This window comes from Pinus tabuliformis, chromosome Q (genome assembly GCF_031772625.1).
Source record: "Pinus tabuliformis cultivar Carrire ecotype Pingquan chromosome Q, CPIR1, whole genome shotgun sequence".
Taxonomy (NCBI): Eukaryota; Viridiplantae; Streptophyta; class Pinopsida; order Pinales; family Pinaceae; genus Pinus; species Pinus tabuliformis.
The window spans coordinates 1,352,479,212-1,352,500,656 of NC_142296.1; the positions used below are offsets into that span (position 1 = coordinate 1,352,479,212).

The 21,445-nt window shown below is 37.7% G+C and overlaps 1 protein-coding gene across 2 annotated transcripts in view; it reads right to left on the reverse strand.

The window, feature by feature from the left end:
• ARP (apurinic endonuclease-redox protein) overlaps nucleotides 1-16,996 on the reverse strand; it is a 197,351-nt gene extending 180,355 nt beyond the window's left edge. For both annotated transcript variants that reach the window (XM_089386334.1, XM_089386335.1), the window contains exon 1: nucleotides 16,818-16,996. In XM_089386334.1, coding sequence (XP_089242460.1) covers nucleotides 16,818-16,888 — 71 coding nt within the window. In that variant the 5' untranslated portion in view covers nucleotides 16,889-16,996. The remainder of the gene's footprint in view (nucleotides 1-16,817) is intronic.
• Between the last annotated feature and the right edge of the window lie 4,449 nt (nucleotides 16,997-21,445).

Below are 21,445 nucleotides of genomic sequence, written 5' to 3' on the forward strand. Positions count from 1 at the left end.
TTTTGAGCATCTACGCAGTTTTTCTGAACAAAAACCACACAAGTGCAGTTTCTTCCACTGTAAACTGCACAGAACTGCATTCTGTTGAACAAAAATTGCGTTGGTTAATCAATAAAAAGTGAGATCTAGAAGCATTGTTGGGCGAATCATTCCCAACAGAAAGCCTCGAACTCATGTTTATTCGAGCCTAACCTCATTTTTTATGGAACTAATTCCCATTCTTCAAGGAGCCCTCATCCCTCTTTTAGTGGATCTCATCCTTGGACTAAGGATCTCAAACTACTTCCTTTTGGCCTATTAATCAAGCCATAGGTGGGGGAATTGAGGGAGGCTGTTGAGAGTAAGTTTATGTTGGAGTAATCAGGTTGGAGAGCTTATCATTCTTGGAGAGGATTGAGATCAATGGGAGGAGCTTCACAACATCAAGGCACAGGTTTTGTAGCTCCTTTATGTTTCTGAAATTAATACAAACAAGCATTTCTTCTCACTTCATTGTTTAATGGATTAATTGATCAATTTCATGGATGCTTTATGTTATTTATATTTGTCCATTGGAATGATGTTTGCTACTAGTCTCTTTGATCACTAGTTTGAATTATTGAATCATTTATGCTGCATATGCATTTGATCTTTTGTTGTTTCCATGTGTGCATGTCTAGATTCAAGCATGGAAGAGTTGCAATGAAGCACAAAGGGGGATCTTCATCAAGCAAGTCGTAATAAGGTATAAATTTCTTTTTCCCACCTTGTTAGCTTATGATTCAGGGAAGGAATTAGCTTGATTGTCTGTTTGTTTCTAGTTTCCGTCTAGGATCTAGGGAGATTGCTCTTGTCAGCAAGAGGGATTTGTCCGGCGTAACAAATTGGCAGCCATACTGGAGAGCGTCCTGTTCTCTTCCATCTCTTTGTTTTTTATTCTCGAACCTTTTTTGATAGCTTTATCTGAGTCTTGACAAGTTAATGATCTTTCAGATTTTGTGATTTGTTTGGATACTTTTTTATTTTTTCTTTAAGTTTCTCGACCTGCGTGGTTTTTGTTTAGAAACAGAGCGCAGATATGCGCAATTTGTGTATTAAGAAACTTGCGCATGCGCACTGGTTTATAATATCTACCTACTCATACTCTGAGAATTTTTTGAAAAATAGATTTTTGCTCTCATTAAAGTTTGAATTTTTGTTTTTAAGGTTTCATTACATTTGTCTATGACTCCAGTCAGTCTCTGTGTGTTTGATCGAGTGTTGTGAAGGAGTTTTCTTGAGATTTGTCTGTTTTCAAGGATTGAAAGGTAGGGTTTCTCAAGAATTAGTGTTTTGATGAGATGTACTTCTTGTGATGCACTGAAAACAAGAGTCATTTTTATTCCAGTACTGAAGTTTAATTAGAGTCACACTTTAAGCGTTGATTTCATAACATTCAATCAAGCATCTTTGGGTGTTTTGAATTTGAATTTTTTTGGTCATTGCTCAAAGATTTGTCTCAGTTTCTTAACAATTTTTGGATGTTTTTGCTTTCATTTTGCAAAAAAAATAAAAACCCCTCAATCGCAGGCTGAACTGTGTCTAAGTGTTAATCGCCTTTGAGTGTTATTATTTTTTAATCTTTGGAATTTCACCCGATTTCCGTTACTTACACTCGATTGGTTCTTTAGTTGTATTAGTGAAGGGAAAGAGTCGTGTTGTTCTTTCGCTGCTTTGAAATCATCTTGTGTTTGTTTTGAAGAATTCTCTTGCATAGATTACATTTGCATGGTTAGAATTCTCATTTCATGAATGAAATTGTGCATATATTACATTTGCATAGTATTCACGAAAATTGTGCATAGATTACATTTGCATAGTGTTCACGAAAATTGTGCATAGATTACATTTGCATAGTGTTCACGGGAATTGTGCATAGATTACCTTTGCACAGTGTTCACGAAAATTGTGCATAGATTACATTTGCATAGTTTTCAAGCAAATTATGCATATATTACATTGCGTGGTTTACAACTTAGAGCTTTGAATTGCATTGAAAAATTAGAAGTGGTACATTTTGGAGTTAATATTTTAAAGAAGAACATCTTTACTTACTCTAGCTAGAATTCATCGAAATGAAAAGATTACAGATTTCATATTTGATGCATTAGACTTTTGGTCAAGTCATAATACCATCAGTTTCACGTCCATTTACCCTTTGAGTAAATAACAGCTTAATAACACAACATTAATAAAATTCATCTAGAATTTTTATTATTTTTAGGGCTCTTTCCACCTATAGTAGATTAGGTTGTAGGGCTTTGGAATAGGAAAGGAAGTAAACTTTCCAAAGCTACAAACGAACAATAGAATCTTGAGTTAGGGAGAGAAAATCTAATTATTTCCATTTTGCTCTGGGAAGCTCTTCTTATAAGCACGAGATCATGTCGGATCTGGTGAGGTGATCATACCCACTTCATTGGCTATGATAGATCGATTTGCACGTATTACAACGATGTCGAAAGGTACTTGGGGTCACTTGAAAGTAAACTTCCAATTAATCACGTTGAGGAGCTTTCAAGGAAATTGAGCTTTGTTACTCTGCCCTTACGTGTACGTCTGATCTGCGACTATCCCCCCAAGTAAAATTGTTGTATTTGGTAAACTTAGTGACTATCATCCTAGGGCTCTACCTAAGGCGATGGCAAAAGGAAGGTCCTGTTGTACCTGGAACAAACTTTGACTAGACTCACTTGGATTTTTTGGAGGGTAATCTTTGCTCCAGATGGCATAAGCAAAGTTACTTGCACCAGATTGTTTCATTAAGCAGGTTGTCAGGGTAACTGGTTCCAAACACTCATATCTATAAATCTTTTCACTTTGATCTCTACGACGTTGGATTTCATCACCAACTAGTAAATATTGATCTCTGTGAAAAGTAAGTTTGTATGGTTTGAATTCCTAGATTTTTTAGCGTGTGTTACCTTGTTTGTTTTTACTTTTTACAAGACCTTAGGTGTGGATTGTGAATATTATTTAATTTTAATAATAAAACTTATTTGGATTGAATCTAATGGCTACCCATCCAGAAGTTACCGACCAAGGAAACCCCATTAACGAGAATCCTAGTCCTTTTCCCAATCTTGGAAATGTCGGTCCTCCTTATATGGCTACATTGTCACTTCCTGGATTCATGATAGGTTTACCTGTATGGTTGTTCTCAACTTCTTTAATTCCAAATACTCCAATTGTACTAGCTCAACCGAGTTTTTCACCTCAACCGAGTTCTCCATCTCAACATCACCAACCTATTGTTGACCCTTACCTTCTTCATCCAACATGTCGTCCTCCCTTTCTTCTTCTTTGCTTGGTAAAAGCCTTGATGCTAGTAACCAAGTGACTAAGAAGAAGAAGAAGAAGCAAGATAAGAAAGTAGTCAACCAACCAACCATGGTCGTAAGTATTGGTAATGTTGAGGGAACTTCTACAATGCATCGTAAGCCAAAATACCCTTGCAAGCTTTGTAAGGGTGACCACTTCCTTATTAATTGTCCTGGTATTCCTAAGGTTTTGGAAGTATGGTCAAATAATTCTTATCAACTTACTGTTGATCCATCAACCAGTGATTCTTAGATTCTAAGGAAAAAATTAAGGTCGAGTTTCCTTGTAAGTTATGCAAAGGGACTCATCATAGTCACCTTTGCCCTCACATGGATGAAGCCTCAAAATTGTTGGAAAAACTTACTGTTTCACAACAACAACTTCCAACTAATTACCGTGAACTTTCTCCCCATCTACCATCAGTTGACGAAGTGATTGATCTAAATCCAAGTACAGTCAATCCCACTCTTCCATTGGAGGGTGAAACATGTATCACTCAGGTTGATGGACTATTTGTTGATCAAGTGGTCGAATCGATTCCATCTTCGATCGATCCCACTCTCCCTTTAGAGAGTGAACTTCATACTGCTCAGGTTCTTCATGTTACTTCAAATTCTTCTACACATGGGAGCATTTAGTCTATTGCTTTTGAACCCCATCCAATTAATGAGGCTATTTCTTTTGATTGGAGTAGACTGACAGAACCTCGTCTTCCTTCTTCCACCCCTTTCCAAATCATTGTGAAGGCTTATGGTAAGAATGTGCGTCGCACCAATGTAGATGAAGGTGCTTCTGTCAATATTTTATCCTCGATTGCTTGGCAAGCTTTGGGTTCCCCTCAGCTTGTGCCTGTTACACAGAATCTGTTAGCTTTTAACATAACAATTAGTGAACCTTTAGGGATCCTTCCTAAGTTACCTATTACTCTGGAAGGTAAAACTATCTGTATTGATCTTATGGTAGACCAAGGTCCATTAGATTTCAATTTGCTCCTTGGGCGAGAGTATGTTTATGATATGAAAGTTGTCGTATTGACACTCTTTCGTACGATGTCCTTCCCTCACAATGGAAACATTGTGACGGTTGATCAGCTTTCATACATTGATCTTGCTTCAACTACCAATCATACGACACCCCTGAATGTTCCTTATATGGAAGTGGTACCTACCCCGCCACGGGTTAATTATGTGGCAACATGTCCCATGTTTTCAGTTACTGATGCAAGCGAGCCTCTCACTGTCTACTTGACTTCTTTTTACTTAGATCCAGTAACCAACATAGTCAAAAATTCAATAGGGGCATTTGAATATGATTTTCTTATCCCTATCGATCCCCTTGACATGTGTTACTTCCAGAGAATTGTTCTTCCATCTGATGAAGACCTTTTGGAAGCCATGATCAAGGGGTGTCCCTTGTGGTGGCCTGGGCGTAGGCAATATAGACAACCTCGCAAATCTGGCTACAATTTCTTCAATATCTGGCTGAAATTCTCCTTCTACTTCAATTGGCATATCAATTATTTATTGTTAAACTGACAGCCTCATGGTTTTTTCCTCTGGCACCCAACCCTTGTTATCAGCGCAATTTATTACACAGAGCCCTTATCCTTTATCGAGACTGTAATTCCAAAAGAATTACACAAAAACACTATCGCGCTTTTAAACTGAGAAAACTGCATTTTCAATGCAAACACAATCGACAGGGATTTTGTTCCAAAGGAACAAAATACATTGTCGGCGCTTTAAACCACTGGCACGACTTATAAACAGGCTTTGTGTCAATTCCGAAGAATTACACTATCAGCGCGGTAATATTCAAAGTATTGCGTTATACGCAATATACACTATCAACCCCTTTCAACGCTCCTTCTCCGATGCGATAACACGTGGTGTTATTGGAGATCACAATCGGCGACTCCACTGTTCCAAAGGCTTGGCTCTTCTCGCTCCGACCTTGCGATGTGATAACAATCGCGGACCCGATAACTTATTAAAGCCTCCCTATAACGTTTCAGCTCCAGTAGTGTCGCGCTATCGAAGTTCGGCGTTTTCAATGGTCCTCCACTCCACTTGAGGTTCTGCAATGCGATATTGGTTCGGACCCGATATGGGTATGAACCAAATCTAATAGAATTTTAGGTCCGGAACTATGCTTCGGCTAAGTGATTTTTTCAATTTCTCTGTGTAAAGCAGAGTTTGGCCGCGGAACTCTATAAAATGATTCAAGAAGCCTGCGCTCGCCGATATGAAGGAAAAACGATTCTAAAAGCTTTAGCATAAGCATCAATTGGAAAATAAGGCTAATTCATCGATATTCAAACTCAAAAGAAAGCAATTGAACAGATACAGGCATACAATTATTAATTAACAAAGAACCATTAATTCAAATGAATAGAGAGAGGTGTTTGCAGATGATAATGCTTCCGGGCTCTACTAACTCTGAGAGTCCCATTGTTTCTTATTTATAAATAGTAGATAAGCCCTCTCAGTCCTTATCCATACAAAAGCATGCCTTTTACATAGAGTGATTTAAAGCCGTAAAGCTCCTACAGCTTATCATAAAGCGACTATTACAGCATGGTTTTATTCTTAATTCTATGTTTATCTTAAACTAGAAAAGCATGAAACTTGCTGGCTCAAGGACCCCACTCCCTTGCCTGTAGATTTTTTTGGATTTTTGGAATATGTTTGAAGATTTTTTCCTCTAAGTCACATGCTCCTGCATCAGACTCCTGAGGACAAAATTCTTCATTGGCTCCTGTCCATGAGTTCATCTACAAAACTGCCCAGTTTCTATAGCATGTCTTCTGTAAAAGTAGCTTCAGCGGTTGGCTGTCCCTTCCATTTTACCAAATACTGGAAGTACTCCCGTCCCCTTGTCTTCTTAAACACCTTCTTGTCCAGAATTTTTTCTGGTTGCAACTCCTTTGCTATAGGTAACTGTTTTATCCAGTCAATCTCTTGGATCTCTTGATCTTGTGTTGTATCATCTGCAGTTTCACCTTCATATTTATACAGGTATGCAACATTAAAAATTGGTGATATTCCAACATCAAGGGGTAACTCAATTTCATAGGCATTTGCAGAGAATTTCCTCAATACTTTGCACGGTCCAATTTTCTTGAACTTCAATTTATTATACTCCCTCCTTGGAAACCTCTACTTTCTGAGATGTGCTAAAACCAAATCCCCAACTTCAAAGTTCACCTCTCTTCTCCTCATACCTGCTCTGGTTTTGTACTTGATGTTGCTATCCTGCAGCTGTTGCTTGACTTGTTCATGTATTGCTTGCATTTCTGAAGCAAAATCTTCACCCTATGCACTTCTCATCTCTTCTTTTCCCAAGTTTCTTAACCCAGCTACTCCTCTTGGATGCATTCCGTAAACAATATGGAATGGACTCTGTCCTGTACTCCTATTAGGTGAGTCATTATATGCATATTCAACTTGTGCTAACACTTGATCCCATTGCTTTGGATGTTCTGCAGTAAGGCTCCTTAAAAGATTGCCTAAACTCCTGTTCACCACTTCAGTCTGTCCATCAGTTTGTGGATGATAGGCAGAACTGAAACTTAATTTAGTTCCCAGCTTCTTCCATAGTGTCCTCCAGAAATGTCCAACAAATTTGGAATCCCTATCAAAGACAAAACTTTTGGGCAACCCATGCAATCTTACAATCTTCTTAAAAAACAAATTAGCAATGTGAGAAGCATCACTAGTTTTATAACATGGAATAAAATGTGCCATTTTTGAAAATCTGTCCACTACAACAAAAATTGAATCATTACCTCTTTGAGTCTTTGGTAAGCCCAACACAAAATCCATACTTACCATATCCCAAGGCCTATCTGGAATTAGTAATGGAATATACAAACATGTGTTTTGGCTCCTTCATTTGCATATTGACAGACTTTGCAAGTTTTCACATACTTCTCCACTTTAGATTTCATTTTTGACTAGAAATAAAATATGTTCAACTGTTCAAAAGTCTTCTCTACACCAAAATGTCCTGCAAGTCCTCCACTATGTTTTTCTTTGATTAAATTCTCCCTCATTGAACAGTTTGGTATGCACAACTGATTTTTCTTAAACAACAATCCATCTTGTAAGAAGTAATCCAACCATCTACTCCTATCCATCAAAACAGGATTTTTACAAGCCTCAAATGCCTCTTTAAAATCTGGATCTATTTCATATAATTCCTTAAAAAAATCAAAACCCAACACTTGGATTTGACTTTCTTGAAGCAATACATTTCTCCTACTTAAGGCATCTGCAACTTTGTTTGATTGGCCATTTATATGCTTCAAAACAAAATGAAAACCTTGGAGATATTCTACCCATTTAACATGTTTCTGGCTAAGCTTTGACTGTTGCATTATAAACTGTAGTGCATGGTTATCTGAATAAAGGATGAATTCTTTTGACATTGGATAATGCCTCCATTTCTTTAATGACTGTACAATTGCATAGAACTCCTTATCATAAGAAGAATATTTCTTTTTGGAATCATTTAGCTTTTCACTAAAATAAGCTATTGATCTATCTTCCCGGCTTAAAACAACTCCAATTGCTTCTCTGCTGGCATCACACTTCACTTGAAAAGGTTTGTTAAAATCAGGCAGAACCAAAATAGGCTTTTCAATGATTTTCTTCTTTAACAGCTGAAAATTTTTCTCTGCTTCAGTAGTCCATTTAAATGGTTGTTTGTCCTTCTTTATGGTCTCAATAATAGGTGCATTAATCTTACTAAAATTCTTGATGAATTTTCTATAAAAGCTAGCAAGAAAATAAAAACTCCTTACCTCAAAAACACTCTTGGGTGAAGGCCACTCCATAATTGCCTTGATCTTCTCTAGATCCATCTTCAACCTTCAGCAGAAATAACAAAACCCAAGTACACTAGCTCTTCTTTCATGAATGAACACTTCTTCAAATTCAGCAATAATTTCTCTTGTTGCAGCCTTTGTAAGACATTCCTGCTTAGACCTGCTATAAACTAATATATCGCACAGATATACGATTACAAACTTACCAATGAACTCTTTAAGAACTTCATTCATTAGTCTCATAAATGTACTTGGTGCATTTGACAACCCAAAAGGCATTACTCTCCACTCATACAGTCCCTCATTTGTCTTAAAAGCGGTTTTCCACTCATCCCCTTCTCTTATTCTTATCTGATGATACCCACTTTTAAGATTTAGTTTTGAAAAGTACTTTGCTCCACTCAAGCATTCCACTAAATCTTCAATTCTAGGCAAAGGAAATATGTACCTGATTGTGATTTTATTAATGGCTCTTGAATTTGTACACATTCTCCAGCCTCCATCTTTCTTTGGACTCAACACCGTTGGTACTGCGCAAGGACTCAAACTTTCTCTGATCAGCCCTTTGTCAAGCAATTCTTGCACATGTTTCCTAGCCTCTTCATTTCTATAGGAGTCATTCTGTAAGCTGCTTTGTTAGGCAGACTTGCTCCAGGTATCAAATCTATATGATGGTTGATTCTTCTAATGGGTGGTAATTCATTAGGCAAATCATCAACAATAATATCACAATATTTCTCCAACATTTCTTGAATTTCAATGGGTAAATCAGAAACTTTAGTAGAAATCATTATTACCTTGGGCTTGCAAATTACAGCAAAATTTACCTCATTTTCTTCAATCTGCTTCAAGTATTCCTTTCCTCCAAGTAACAGAGTTTTTGGATCAGTCTTCTTTCCTGGTACATCTTCTTCTTGTAGAGGCAGCAACGTATGATTGACACCATCCTTTCCAAACTTGTAGGTGTTTCTTTTCCCATCATGTATGGCTCCTCTGTCATATTGCCAAGGTCTTCCAAGCAATATGTGACACACATCCATTGGCATCACATCACATACAATTTTATCTTTATACTTGCCCACCTGAAATTCCACTTCCCACTGTTCATTTACCAACAGTTGATATCCCTTTTGCAACCATGACACCCTGTAAGGTGTTGGATGTTTCATTGTTTTCAGCTTCAATTTCTCCACCACTTCTGTAGAGACCAGATTATCAATGTTGCCACTATCAATGATCATCTAACAGCATTTACCTTGCACTTTACACACAGTTTTGAACAAAGTCTTCCTTAGTGATGGTTCAGCCATCTCCTTTGTTGGCTTGAGCAGAACTTTATTAACTACCAAAGATTCTCCTCTCTCTGATATATTTTCTTCTTCTGCCACTACTGTTGTTGTTGCTTCTCCCTCAGCTTGAGCAACAATGGCATTCCTCTGATTTGTTTCTGCATTCTCTAGGCACTCAAAAGCTCTGTGTCCCAGCTTGTTACATCTATAACATCTTATTTCTCTTCCTCTTCCTCTACCTCCTCTTCCTCTAGAAAAACTCCCACTGCCTCTTGCATAACCTCTTGTGGGTGCATGCTGGGTTGAGTTGCTGCTAGCTCCATATTTAGGTGTTGTAGATCTTCCTCTAGCACCTTGACTTCCCCTTCCTCAGAAAGCACCTCTCCCTCTGGCAGACTGCTTCCTCATGAGTTTTTCTTTAGCTTTCAGTGCTATCTGATAAGCTTCCTCTACTGTTTTAGGAGACAGTAGACTTATCTCATCTTGAATGTCCATCCTAAGACCATTCATATATCTAGCCACCTTCTCATCTGTATCCTGCGCTTCTCCAACTCTTATGCTTACCTTGTAAAATTCCTCTGTGTATTCTTTCACTGTCAAAGACCTTTGTCTAAGATTCTGTATCTACCTGAACAAGGTTTGCTGATAATTACTTGGCAAAAACTTACCTCTTAACTTTGCTACCATCCTGCTCCAATTCTTGATTGGTTGCTTGCCAAGTCTCTTCCTTTCTGCCTGCACACCATCCCACCAAAGCGCTGCATGGCCTTTTAGCTTGGTGACAGCAAACTTCACTTTCTTCTCATCTTCTGTTTCTTCATAGTCAAAGAATTTCTCCATGCCATTAATCCAGTCTATTAATTCTTCTGGATTCAGTCCTCCTTCATATATTGATACCTCAGTCTTTGGCCTAGCCGTGGATCTCAACACTGACTGAAAGAACCTCATCTCAGGAGTAACTGCTACAGCTTCCTCCTCTGCAGCTTCAACCTTAGGTTCACTAACATCTCCATCATCTATGTTTTTGCCTGTTGTTAATGCATCCAATCTAGCTTGCATCTATTACACAGCTTCCATTACTTCAGCGTTTGCAACAGGTCGTCCTCTTCCACCACGTCCTCATCCTCTTCCAAATCTGAAAGCCATAGTAACTTTCCTTCTCCTGCTTCTGAGATTCAATCCAATGTCAATTGGCTACTCTGATACCACTAATGGTGGCCTGGGTGCAGGTAATATAGACAACATCGCAAATCTGGCTACAATTTCTTCAATATCTGGCCGAATTTCTCCCTCTGCTTCAATTGGCGTATCAGTCATTTATTGTTAAACTGACAGCCTCATGGTCTGGCACCCAACCCTTGTTATCGGCGCAATTTATTACACAAAGCCCTTATCCTCTATCGGGATTGTAATTCCAAAATAATTACACAAAAACACTATCACACTTTTAACTGAGAAAACTGCGTTTTCAATGCAAACACAATCAGCGAGGATTTTGTTCCAAAGGAACAAAATACACTGTCGATGCTTTAAACCACTGTCGCAGCTTATAAACAAGCTTTGTGTTAATTCCGAAAAATTACACTATCGGCGCAGTAATATTCAAAGTATTGCTTTATACGCAATATACACTATTGGCCCCTTTCAACGCTCCTTCTCCAATGCGATAACACGTGGTGTTATCGGAGATTGCAATCGGCGACTCCACTGTTCCAAAGGCCTCGCTCTTCCTGCTCCGACCTTGCGATGCAATAACAATCGCAAACCCGATAACTTATTAAAGCCTCCCTATAATGTTTCGGCTCCGGTAGTGTCGCGCTATCGGAGTTCGGCATTTTCAATGGTCTTCTGCTCCACTTGAGGTTCTGCGATGCGATATTGGTTCGGACCCGATATGGGTATGAACCAAATCTAATAGAATTTCAGGTCCGGAACTATGCTCCGGCTAAGTGATTTTATCGATTTCTCTATGTAAAGCAGAGTTTGGCCACGGAACTCTATAAAACGATTCAAGAACCTACATTCACCGATATGAAGGAAAAACGATTCTAAAAGCTTCAGCCTAAGCATCAATTGGAAAATAAGGCTAATTCATCGATATTCAAACTCAGAAGAAAGCAATTGAACAGATACATGCATACAATTATTAATTAACAGAGAACCATTAATTCAGATGAACAGAGAGAGGTGTTTGCAGATGATAATGCTTCCAGGCTCTATTAACTCTAAGAGTCTCGTTGTTTCTTAATTATAAATAATAGATAAGCCCTCTTGGTCCTTATCCATACAAAAGCATGTCTTTTACACAGAGTGATTTAAAGCCATAAAGCTACTACAGCTTATCATAAAGCGACTATTACAACATGGTTTTATTCTTAATTCTATCTTTATCTTAAACTAGAAAAGCATGAAACTCGCTGGCTCAAGGACCCCACTCCCTTGCCTGTAGAATTTTTTGGATTTTTGGAATATGTTTGAAGATTTTTTCCTCTAAGTCACATGCTCCTACATCACCTTGTCATGTGTTTCTTCCATATGGAAGCCATGAACAAGCCTTATGAGGATGATTCTTTTGCTGTGTCAACCTCACTAAAAAATGAAACAAGTCACTATGAAGATAGTTCCTTTACTGTGTCAACCTCGTTAAAAAATGAAACAGATTCTCATGAGGATGGTTCTTTTCCTATGTCAACCTCATTAAAAAATGAAACAGATCCATGAGGATGGTTCTTTTCCTATGTCAACCTCGTTAAAAAATGAAATAGGTCTCATGAGGATGGTTCTTTTCCTATGTCAACCTCATTAAAAAATGAAATAGGTCTCTTGAGGATAGTTCTTTTACTGTGTCAACCTTGTTAAAAAATGAAACATGTCATATGAAGATAGTTCTTTTCCTGTGTCGACCTCATTAAAAAATGGAACAGGCCTGATGAGGATAGTTCTTTTCCTATGTCAACCTCGTTAAAAAATGAAACAGGGTCTTTTGAGGATAGTTATTTTACTGTGTCAAGCTCGTTAAAAAATGAAACAAATCCTCCCCTATTTGAGTTGAGTCTTTAACTAGATCTCATAAATGTTAAGTCGAGTCTTTCTGATCTCGTAAACAAGCCTTCATTTCATCCTCCTATTAGTAACTTGTAGTCTACTCAGGTGAATGAAATGAAGTTTGGGGGGCATGTGCCCTTGCAGTCATTATGCTGGGGGCATGAAAACTTATCTCAAGCACAGTTTTCTTTGTTTCAAGCTTGTGTAAAAATGAAACCACTCTCAAGCACAGTTTTCTCTGTTTCAAGCTTGTGTAAAAATGAAACCACCCTCAAGCACAATTTTGCTTTGTTTCAAGCTTGTGTAAAAATGAAACTTATCTCAAGTCCATTTCGGTTATTATTTTCAAGACTCGTTAAACTCATGAAAATCCTGAGCTTCTTTTGCTATCTTTTCATGCTCATAAAACACATATGAAAATGCCGAGTTCTTTCTGTCTTTTCCTGCTCGTTAATTAAATTGAAAGTCGGTAAGATGAGTATATTTTTATCACTTTTTCGAACTCGTTAAAACTTACGAAAAAACGAAACCATGGAGTCCTCTTTTAAGCCCTTTCAAACTCTTTCAAAACAAAAAGATTGTCAAGTACTTGCTTGTTCGAACTCGTAAAAGTAAATGAACAACCGTCCACTCAGTATAAGTTTACCCCTTTTACGGACTGAGTTGGGACTATTTACGAAAAATGTATACGTTGATCAAACATGGTCAATAGAGTTCTCTCTTGTATTATTTTATCATTTTTTGGACTTGAGAGACTAAATGTACGAAAAAGAACATGATAGAGTTTACTTATGTTTTTCTTCTAACTCCCTAAAAGTGAAAAACACCGAGCTTTACTTTCTCCGAGCTCACTAAAATTTTACAGTAAAAGAACTAAATGAGTTTCCTTTTTGTGTCTTTTTCAAACTCTTAAAAGAAAACGACATCGAGTTACCCTTTTACTGAACTCGAAAAAATTACACAGTATAGGACTCGTTAAGCATGACAAGACCGAACCACTCCTTCCTAGGGTTCGTTAAAAATACTAGAATGGACTCATCCGAAGGATGAGCTTATAGGACAAGCATATGTTATCCTCCTCAAGTTTGTAAAAAATAAAGAGGTACTTGCCAGTAATGGTGGGGGAAAATTGAGAAGAAAAGTTTGTTTCTTGTATTTCAGGCAGTATGTCGCTCTTGAACATGACACTCTGTCACATATCTGTTCGGGTTGGGGAATCCATTTGTCTCACAGTTAATCGAACCTTATTGAAAGTCTTCAGTTGGTTTTGGGTATTATCATTAAGTCAAATGCTGCCAAGTCATTTTGTAGTGTCGCCAATATGTTCAAGAGAAGTCTAAGCTTCAATTCAAATTACCTTGCAATTTGTAGCCTTCAATCGCGTTGGTCATCCTGAGTCAGTCCTTGCAAATTGTTCTTCAAAACTTGACATGAGTTTCGTGTCGTACGCTTTTCTGCAACGGATCGATTCCTATCGACTTCAGCTCATTATCTAGGAAGTTGATCTAGAAACTTTCAGTACCTTGAGGCCTGCATGCCTTAATGGCAGGTTTCTCGCCTTCAACGACAGGTTCTCATCATTGGCCTTCAATCGAACGATTCTATGAGTGTTCGACTTCAGATAACCTATTCACACTTCATAGATTGTACTGATTGTATGAGAGCCATTGTCATTATTGGTGGTTTCTCTCGCACTTGTTAACGGTTCACATCATTGACTAGTAATCAAGTGGTTTCTACCATGTTCGACTTCAAGACATTTACTCGCATGGCTAGATTCGTACTATGGATTGAGAGATGGAGATCAAGACCCTGGATCTAGTTTCATCCATCCAGGTTGCGAGGAGTTTTATATTCATGATTATACAGAGAGTTTTATGTTTGATGGTTGCATCCATCCTATATCTACTTTGACATGATGTATTTCCATACTGTGCTTTAAGACTTTTATGTTCTGAGTATGGGAATGCCTACCTCAGTGATGATTATTATATTGCATTGTAATCCTTGATTGATTGTTGCAGGTTTCCAACCATGATCTCTGATCCAATCCTTGATATGATAAAGTACTTCAATCCTCAAACCTTTCTGACTTTGCACTTTAGGGGGCAATTTGTTACACGTCATTTTGTCGCATTAGGAAACTGATCATCAAAATTGGATCTCTCACCATCCATCCAAGTGTCATGAAACACTCCCTTGCAAGTCAACAACTTATATACCTTGAAGAAAGTTGAATTTCTAGATCTCATGGTACAAAACCCTGCTTTTGAGCATCTGCACAATTTTTCTGAACAAAAACCACACATATGCAATTTATTCCACTGTAAACTACACAGAACTATGCTCTGTTTCTGAACAAAAACTGCACAGGTAAATCAATAAAAAGTAAAAATAAAAAGTGAGATCTAGAAGCATTGTTGGGCGAATCATTCCCAACAAAAAGCCTCGAACTCATGTTTATTCGAGCCTAACCTCATTTTTTATGGAACTAATTCCCATTCTTCAAGGAGCCCTCATCCCTCTTTTAGTGGATCTCATCCTTGGACTAAGGATCTCAAACTACTTCCTTTTGGCCTATTAATCAAGCCATAAGTGGGGGAATTGAGGGAGGTTGCTGAGAATAAGTTTATGCTGGAATAATCAAGTTGGAGATCTTATCATTCTTGGAGAGGATTGAGATCAATCGAAGGAGCTTCACAACATCAAGGCAAAGGTTTTGTAGCTCCTTCATGTTTCTGAAATTAATACAAACAAGCATTTCTTCTCACTTCATTGTTTAATGGCTTAATTGATCAATTTCATGAATGGCTTATGATTATTTATACTTGTCCATTGGAATGATGTTTGTTACTAGTTTCCTTGATCACTAGTTTGAATTATTGAATCATTTATGCTTCATATGCCTTTGATCCTTTGTTGTTTCCATGTGTGCAGGTCTAGATTCAAGCATGGAGCAGCTGCATTGAAGCACAAAGGGGGGTCTTCATCAAGCATGTTGTAATAAGGTATGAATTTCCTTTTCCCACCTTGTTAGCTTATGATTCAGGGAAAGAATTAGCTTGATTCTTTGTTTGTTTCTAGTTTCTGTCTAAGATCTAGGGAGATCGCTCTTGTCAACAAGAGAGATTCGTTCGGTGTAACAGAAATGGAAACAGGCTATGAAAATCAAACATAAGACCTTGATAAAGAATTAGACATGCGCTCTCACCCACCTCCAGGAAAAGAACCCATTCACTTACCCTTTAACTCTTCTGTCATGCTTTGCTTTATATTTAGCTGTTCAACTGTTGTTTTGGAGCTGCCTACTCCCTCAAAACTGTATTATAAACAATAAGCAATTTTCCCATGGTTTCTATAGGCAGTAGCCACGACGACGTAATTTCAATATATTAACAAACTTATTTTTCTCTTTTGAAGTTACCACTGTAACTTGACTAGTGGGCCAAGAAGGAGTGGTGATAGTAACCCCACCAGGATTCAATTCCCCATAAGTGTAGTATGTTTCACACATGAAATAATGAGGTCTTCATGACTGTTAAGTTAGGCTGAGCATTGCGTTTGCCATAACAGTAGGCTGGGCATGGCATTTGTCATTACAGTAAGACACAGAATCCAACCTCTAAGCGGATGCTGGGCGTTGGCGCGCAAGTACAAGGAAGCATTATTTAATACTTCATTTCTCTGTTGGAGTGCTTTCCTTGAACTCAAGCGAAGCATTACCACTTGCTCTAAGGGGTCCAGCACCACAAGCAGCCCGATTGCCACGCTAAATGGCCCTCGAGGGGCATACCACAAAACACAAGCACTTCCGTTTACTTCCCATCAAAAATATTCAGAAGACGTAGGACTTGGACCTGGCCCCCACTGCTAGTTCATGCCTCCGGGAAACTGAACCTGAGTGGATGGCTTGGCATGCCACAATCTTCACTGAACCACGACCTATTCAGCAAATAAACAGAATTTTCAAACTAACCCAATAAATTTAACAGTCTTGGTAACACCCTGGTAAGTGAAATGACCCATCAAAATTGAAACCGAAATTTCCAACCTCTGCCCACTCAACAGTTCAGCAAAACATCTAACCATTTCATTGTTCCAGCTTGATGAAAACTGCCATGAGTCTTTCCAGCTAGTTTCTTGTAAATTTAAACCGGAGAATGCCTAATTTAAGTGCACGGAACTTGATATTTTTACCTATTAGCCCAAGTTATAGAGCAGTAATAGTTTCTGCATTTGCGGGAAATGATAATTTTAACAATATGATGCAACCTAACCGGGATAAATGATAAATGTGTGAAGTTTGTTCTAGGTACCTCTGAAGTTTCGCAGTGGAAGTGTGAAGTAGAGAGCAGGCTTGAATAGAAGCACAGGCAGCTGCCAACATCTGTTCCGCCACCAGCGAGGCAATACACCGTTGGAGGGAAGGGAACAAAATACGCGAAGTTCGTTTCAAATTTCGTGGGGTTTAAAATTTATGGAGTCCCTATCGAATGCCTATTTCTCGTGTGATTAAACTAGGATATTACATATAAATTGGAATAAACTAGGATATTAGGGAAGAAAGAAATAAATTATTTTAATGTTCACGAAATTAAAGATAAATTAATGGGATAATTTAGCACTCTATTTTGTATAGTTTTAAATTTTTTGATAAGATTTATATTAGGTGTTTGTTTTTTAGTCTTGGCTCTTGTTAAGTTATAAATTTTTGGTATAATTGTTGGTGTCATAGTGGTTATTAGATTCTGGGCCGGATGGATGGCCCATTGAATTTTTCTCTCACTTCTATGACCTTTTTAAAGAGGATCTGCGGATGGTGGAGGCTTCCCGGATGTCAGGAAGTATTCATAGTGTTATTTCTTCTACTCTGATAGCTCTAATTCCTAAAAAGGCAAGGTCGGACTCATTTCAAGATTTTAGGCCTATATCGCTCTGCAATATCATGTTTAAAATTATTTCAAAAATCATAGCTGAGAGGCTGAAGCCCACTCTGAATTCCTTCATCTCAAGGGACCAACATGCGTTCTTAAAAGGCCGTATCATTTTGGATGCAGTAGCCATGACTCAGGAAAGTTTGTTCTCAATGCTGTCAAACAAAATGGATGCGGCTATTCTTAAGATAGATCTGCAAAAAGCCTACGATTGCGTAGACTGGGGCTTCTTAAGAATTCTGTTGGCAAAAATTGGGCTGAAATCACAGGGCATCAACTGGGTAATGTCATGTGTCGAGAATGTCAGATATTCAGTTATCATAAATGGAATACCCTCGTCTTTCTTCTTAGCGGAGAGAGGTCTTCGACAAGGTTGTCCCCTCTCCCCTCTGCTTTTTATCCTGGTAATGAACTCTCTCAGCCTACAGATTAACAAGGTTGTTGAGGAAAAGAGATGCCGCCCGGTCAAGATATGCAAGAACATTTCCTTATCTCACAACCTCTTCGTTGATGATGTCCTCATTTTTGCTATGCTCTGTAGAGCTTCCTGGTCTTGCCTAAACGAAATCCTTGAAAAATTTCAGAAAGCAACTGGTCTGGTTATTAATAAGGCTAAATCTTCTTTGTTTCACAATGACACAAACATGGAAATCATTTTATGGATTTCTGAGTTGATGGGCATTGCTCCGATTTCGATCAAGGAAGGGATTAAATATTTGGGATTCAACTTAAAGGCTAAGGGTAATTCCAAAGGGGACTGGCAATGGTTATTGGACAGATTCTATAAAAAGATATCAGGTTGGGAGTTTAAGTTTCTTTCTTTAGCTGGCAGGTTCATTTTAGTGCAGGCAGTCCTATCTCAACTGGCAGACTATTGGGCTCATATATTCTTTCTCCCTGCTAGTATCATTAACAAAATGACCAGCCTTGCAGCCAATTTCCTCTGGAGAGGCCAATCAATTCAGAGCAAGATTCACTTAGTTAAGATGGCTTCAATTTCAAAACCTAGGAAGGCTGGTGTTTGGGGCCTTTTAGACATGCGCTCTTTCGGAAATGTGCTCCTTTGTAAGTCTCTTTACAGAGGCATTTTTGGAGATGGACCATGGATCAAGGTTATAAGGATGAAATACTTGAAAGGCAGGAACCTAGAATACTGGTACAGAAGAAGATCCATTGGTGTAAGAAAGGGTTCGACAATTTGGCTAAGTCTCAAGAAAGTTCACCTTTTCTTCTTGGAAAATCTAAGATGGAACCTATTCTCGAGATCCAACATGCTAATTGGCTTTGACTCTATTTTATATGGACAGGATTTCTCTTTTCCTCCTCCGTTGGTATGCTTCCTTCATAGAACGAGATGCTTTTCTTGGGACAAATTGATAAAATCATGGTCAGACTCTATCCCAGTATGGAAGGATGGGGAGGACCTGAACCTGCCGCAATCGTTGCTCCCACTCTAGATCTCTGTAAAAGAGCGGCTTAATAGTCTGGGGATTTTTCGATCGGGATCCAGGGATCTTTTGATCTGGTCTCTCCCAAAAGCTAAACTGCCAGTGCGTGTAAAGGATATTTATGCAACAATGATCTCTGTCCATGCTCCAAATTCTGGTCTGCTTTTCCCTCCTTGCCTATGGAAGGCAGGATGTCCTCTTAAAATGATTATTTTTTCATGGTTGGTATTCAGAAACGGGAATCTAACATGGGAAGTCCTCCAAAGGAAAAACTGGCAGGGCCCAAGCAGATGTGTCATGTGCCATAACGCAGAGGAATCGAACCTGCATATGTTTTTCCAATGTGCCTCGTCTCTCCATATCTGGTATGATCTATCTTTGTCTTTTGGTTTTCATTACCTTATCTTTCCTTCTGTACAGGATGGTTTTAAATGGTGGAGCGAGCAAAGTCTATCCTGGAGATCTTTGTTTATCATAACCTGTTGGTTTTTGTGGAAATGGAGAAATGCTCAAATCTTTCAAGAATCAAAGGAGCCTCTCAATTCAATCCTACAGCGCATTATGGCATGCTACGACTCTTTTCAACGGGGCGATGTACAGTCAAAAAAAGTTTGTAAAAAGATGCAGGATATCTATCCCTTTCAGGCTCCTGCTGCTTTCTTTGATGGAGCTGAACGAAACAATAGTTGCGGTTGCGGAGTCTTCATTGTAATAGATGACAGCCTACAATATTCACTATCTTGGCATGGGGGATACAGCTCTAACACTATGGCCGAGGCTCGGGCACTCTCAGGGCTGCTCGCCTTTTGTGTCTTTTTAGGCATCCAGTTTATTTCAATCTTTGGTGACTCGAAATCGCTCATTGATCATGTAAATGGAATGGGCCTCATTAACAGTCCTCACCTCCTTGGATGGCTAAGCCGAATCATGTTTTTTCGGAGCTCAATGAACCAGATATCTTTTCAGCATATCCCCCGTTCCAGGAACGTCCAGGCTGATCTCCTCTCTAAGGATGGTCTTGGCATGCCGCCAGGTCTATGCTCTTTATCAGTCATGCATGATGGAATCTCCTTTCTTATTCAGGATTTCAGTATCAACGGAATGTGACTCCTCTCCATAGTAAGGCAAGCGAGTTCTCTGAGCTTCAGTTCTATACGAATGTGACTTATCAAGTTTTCCTTAGTGTCTTTTTACTTCTGCTGCTGAATGTACTGAATCTAATCTGTTAAGAAGATATGGGTAAGGTTTTGCTTCAGGGTTCCGTGAATTGGATAAATCTGTTCCACTATATAGTATCTGGTTTTGGGCATCTCATAGCCCCCAAAAAAATATAATGTATTGCATATCTTTATATTTCCTTAATATAAATCCATGATGTTTTTTTCTCTAAAAAAAAATAAATAAATAAAAATAAAAATAAAAAAATAGTGGTTACTAGATTTAATCTTACAGATATAGTGGGCATTGGGTTTAATGTTGGGCTTCACCCAACTTACTCCAATGAATTACCAATTCACTATTTCATTTTTTGATATAATGGATTGCTAAAATTTTAAAAATCATTAAAATTAACTAAATAATAATTTAATTTATGTAATGTATAAAGAGTTTTTTTTGGAAGAAGTCACATTGAATTAATATAATTTAAACATATATACACTCATAAAAAAGAATTAATATAATTTAAACATATATGCACTCATAAAAAAGGCGAAACAAGATTTTTAACTATAAACATTTAGCTTCACTTTATCATTGACATTCTTAATTGTTAAATAGGCTTTGTTACAATACTAGGCCAATATCATGGTTTATTAATACCACATATCCAAAAAACCATAATTCACTTCATATGGCATTTGTTCATATGATAATTTTTTAATTAATCAATTTAATTAAAAGGGTAAAAGCTTAAAAGAAAATAACTAATTTAAAAATAAATCTCAACTATTGATTTCTATATGCTACTAACTATTCTAGAATATTTCATGGAGGTTAAAACTCTATCATCCGCCTAATAATTATTGTTAATAAATTAAAATTATGGAAGCCATGTGTCAAAATAGACATGTCTATCAACATAACTAGCCCACCCATTTAATTAAATGGTGGGTAAATGTCAATAAACATCAATCCATAATAAACATTAAAACACTTACTTTATAATACATCTCACCTTGCTAAAATTAAAAAATTCATAAACCAACTAAATTATAACTTTATTATAACTTATTATTACTAATAAATAGCTATAAAATTATTATTTTAACATATATACATTTGAAAAAAATGGAATAAGATTCTTAATCTTAAATAGGTTTTGTTACAATACTATGGCTTATCAAAACCATATGCCTAAAAACCATAACTCTCATAATATGATAGTTTTTTCATGACATTTTTTTAATTAATCAATTTAATTATGGTCGAGGAATTAAGAGCAAGTAGTGCTTCCCTACGTTGAATGGGACAAATTAGCTCTATCAAAGCTCCTAGGATGATGGGGCTTGAAGAATATTTCCTTGTTTTCAAAAGCATTGGCGGCCTAGTGTGGATGCAGAT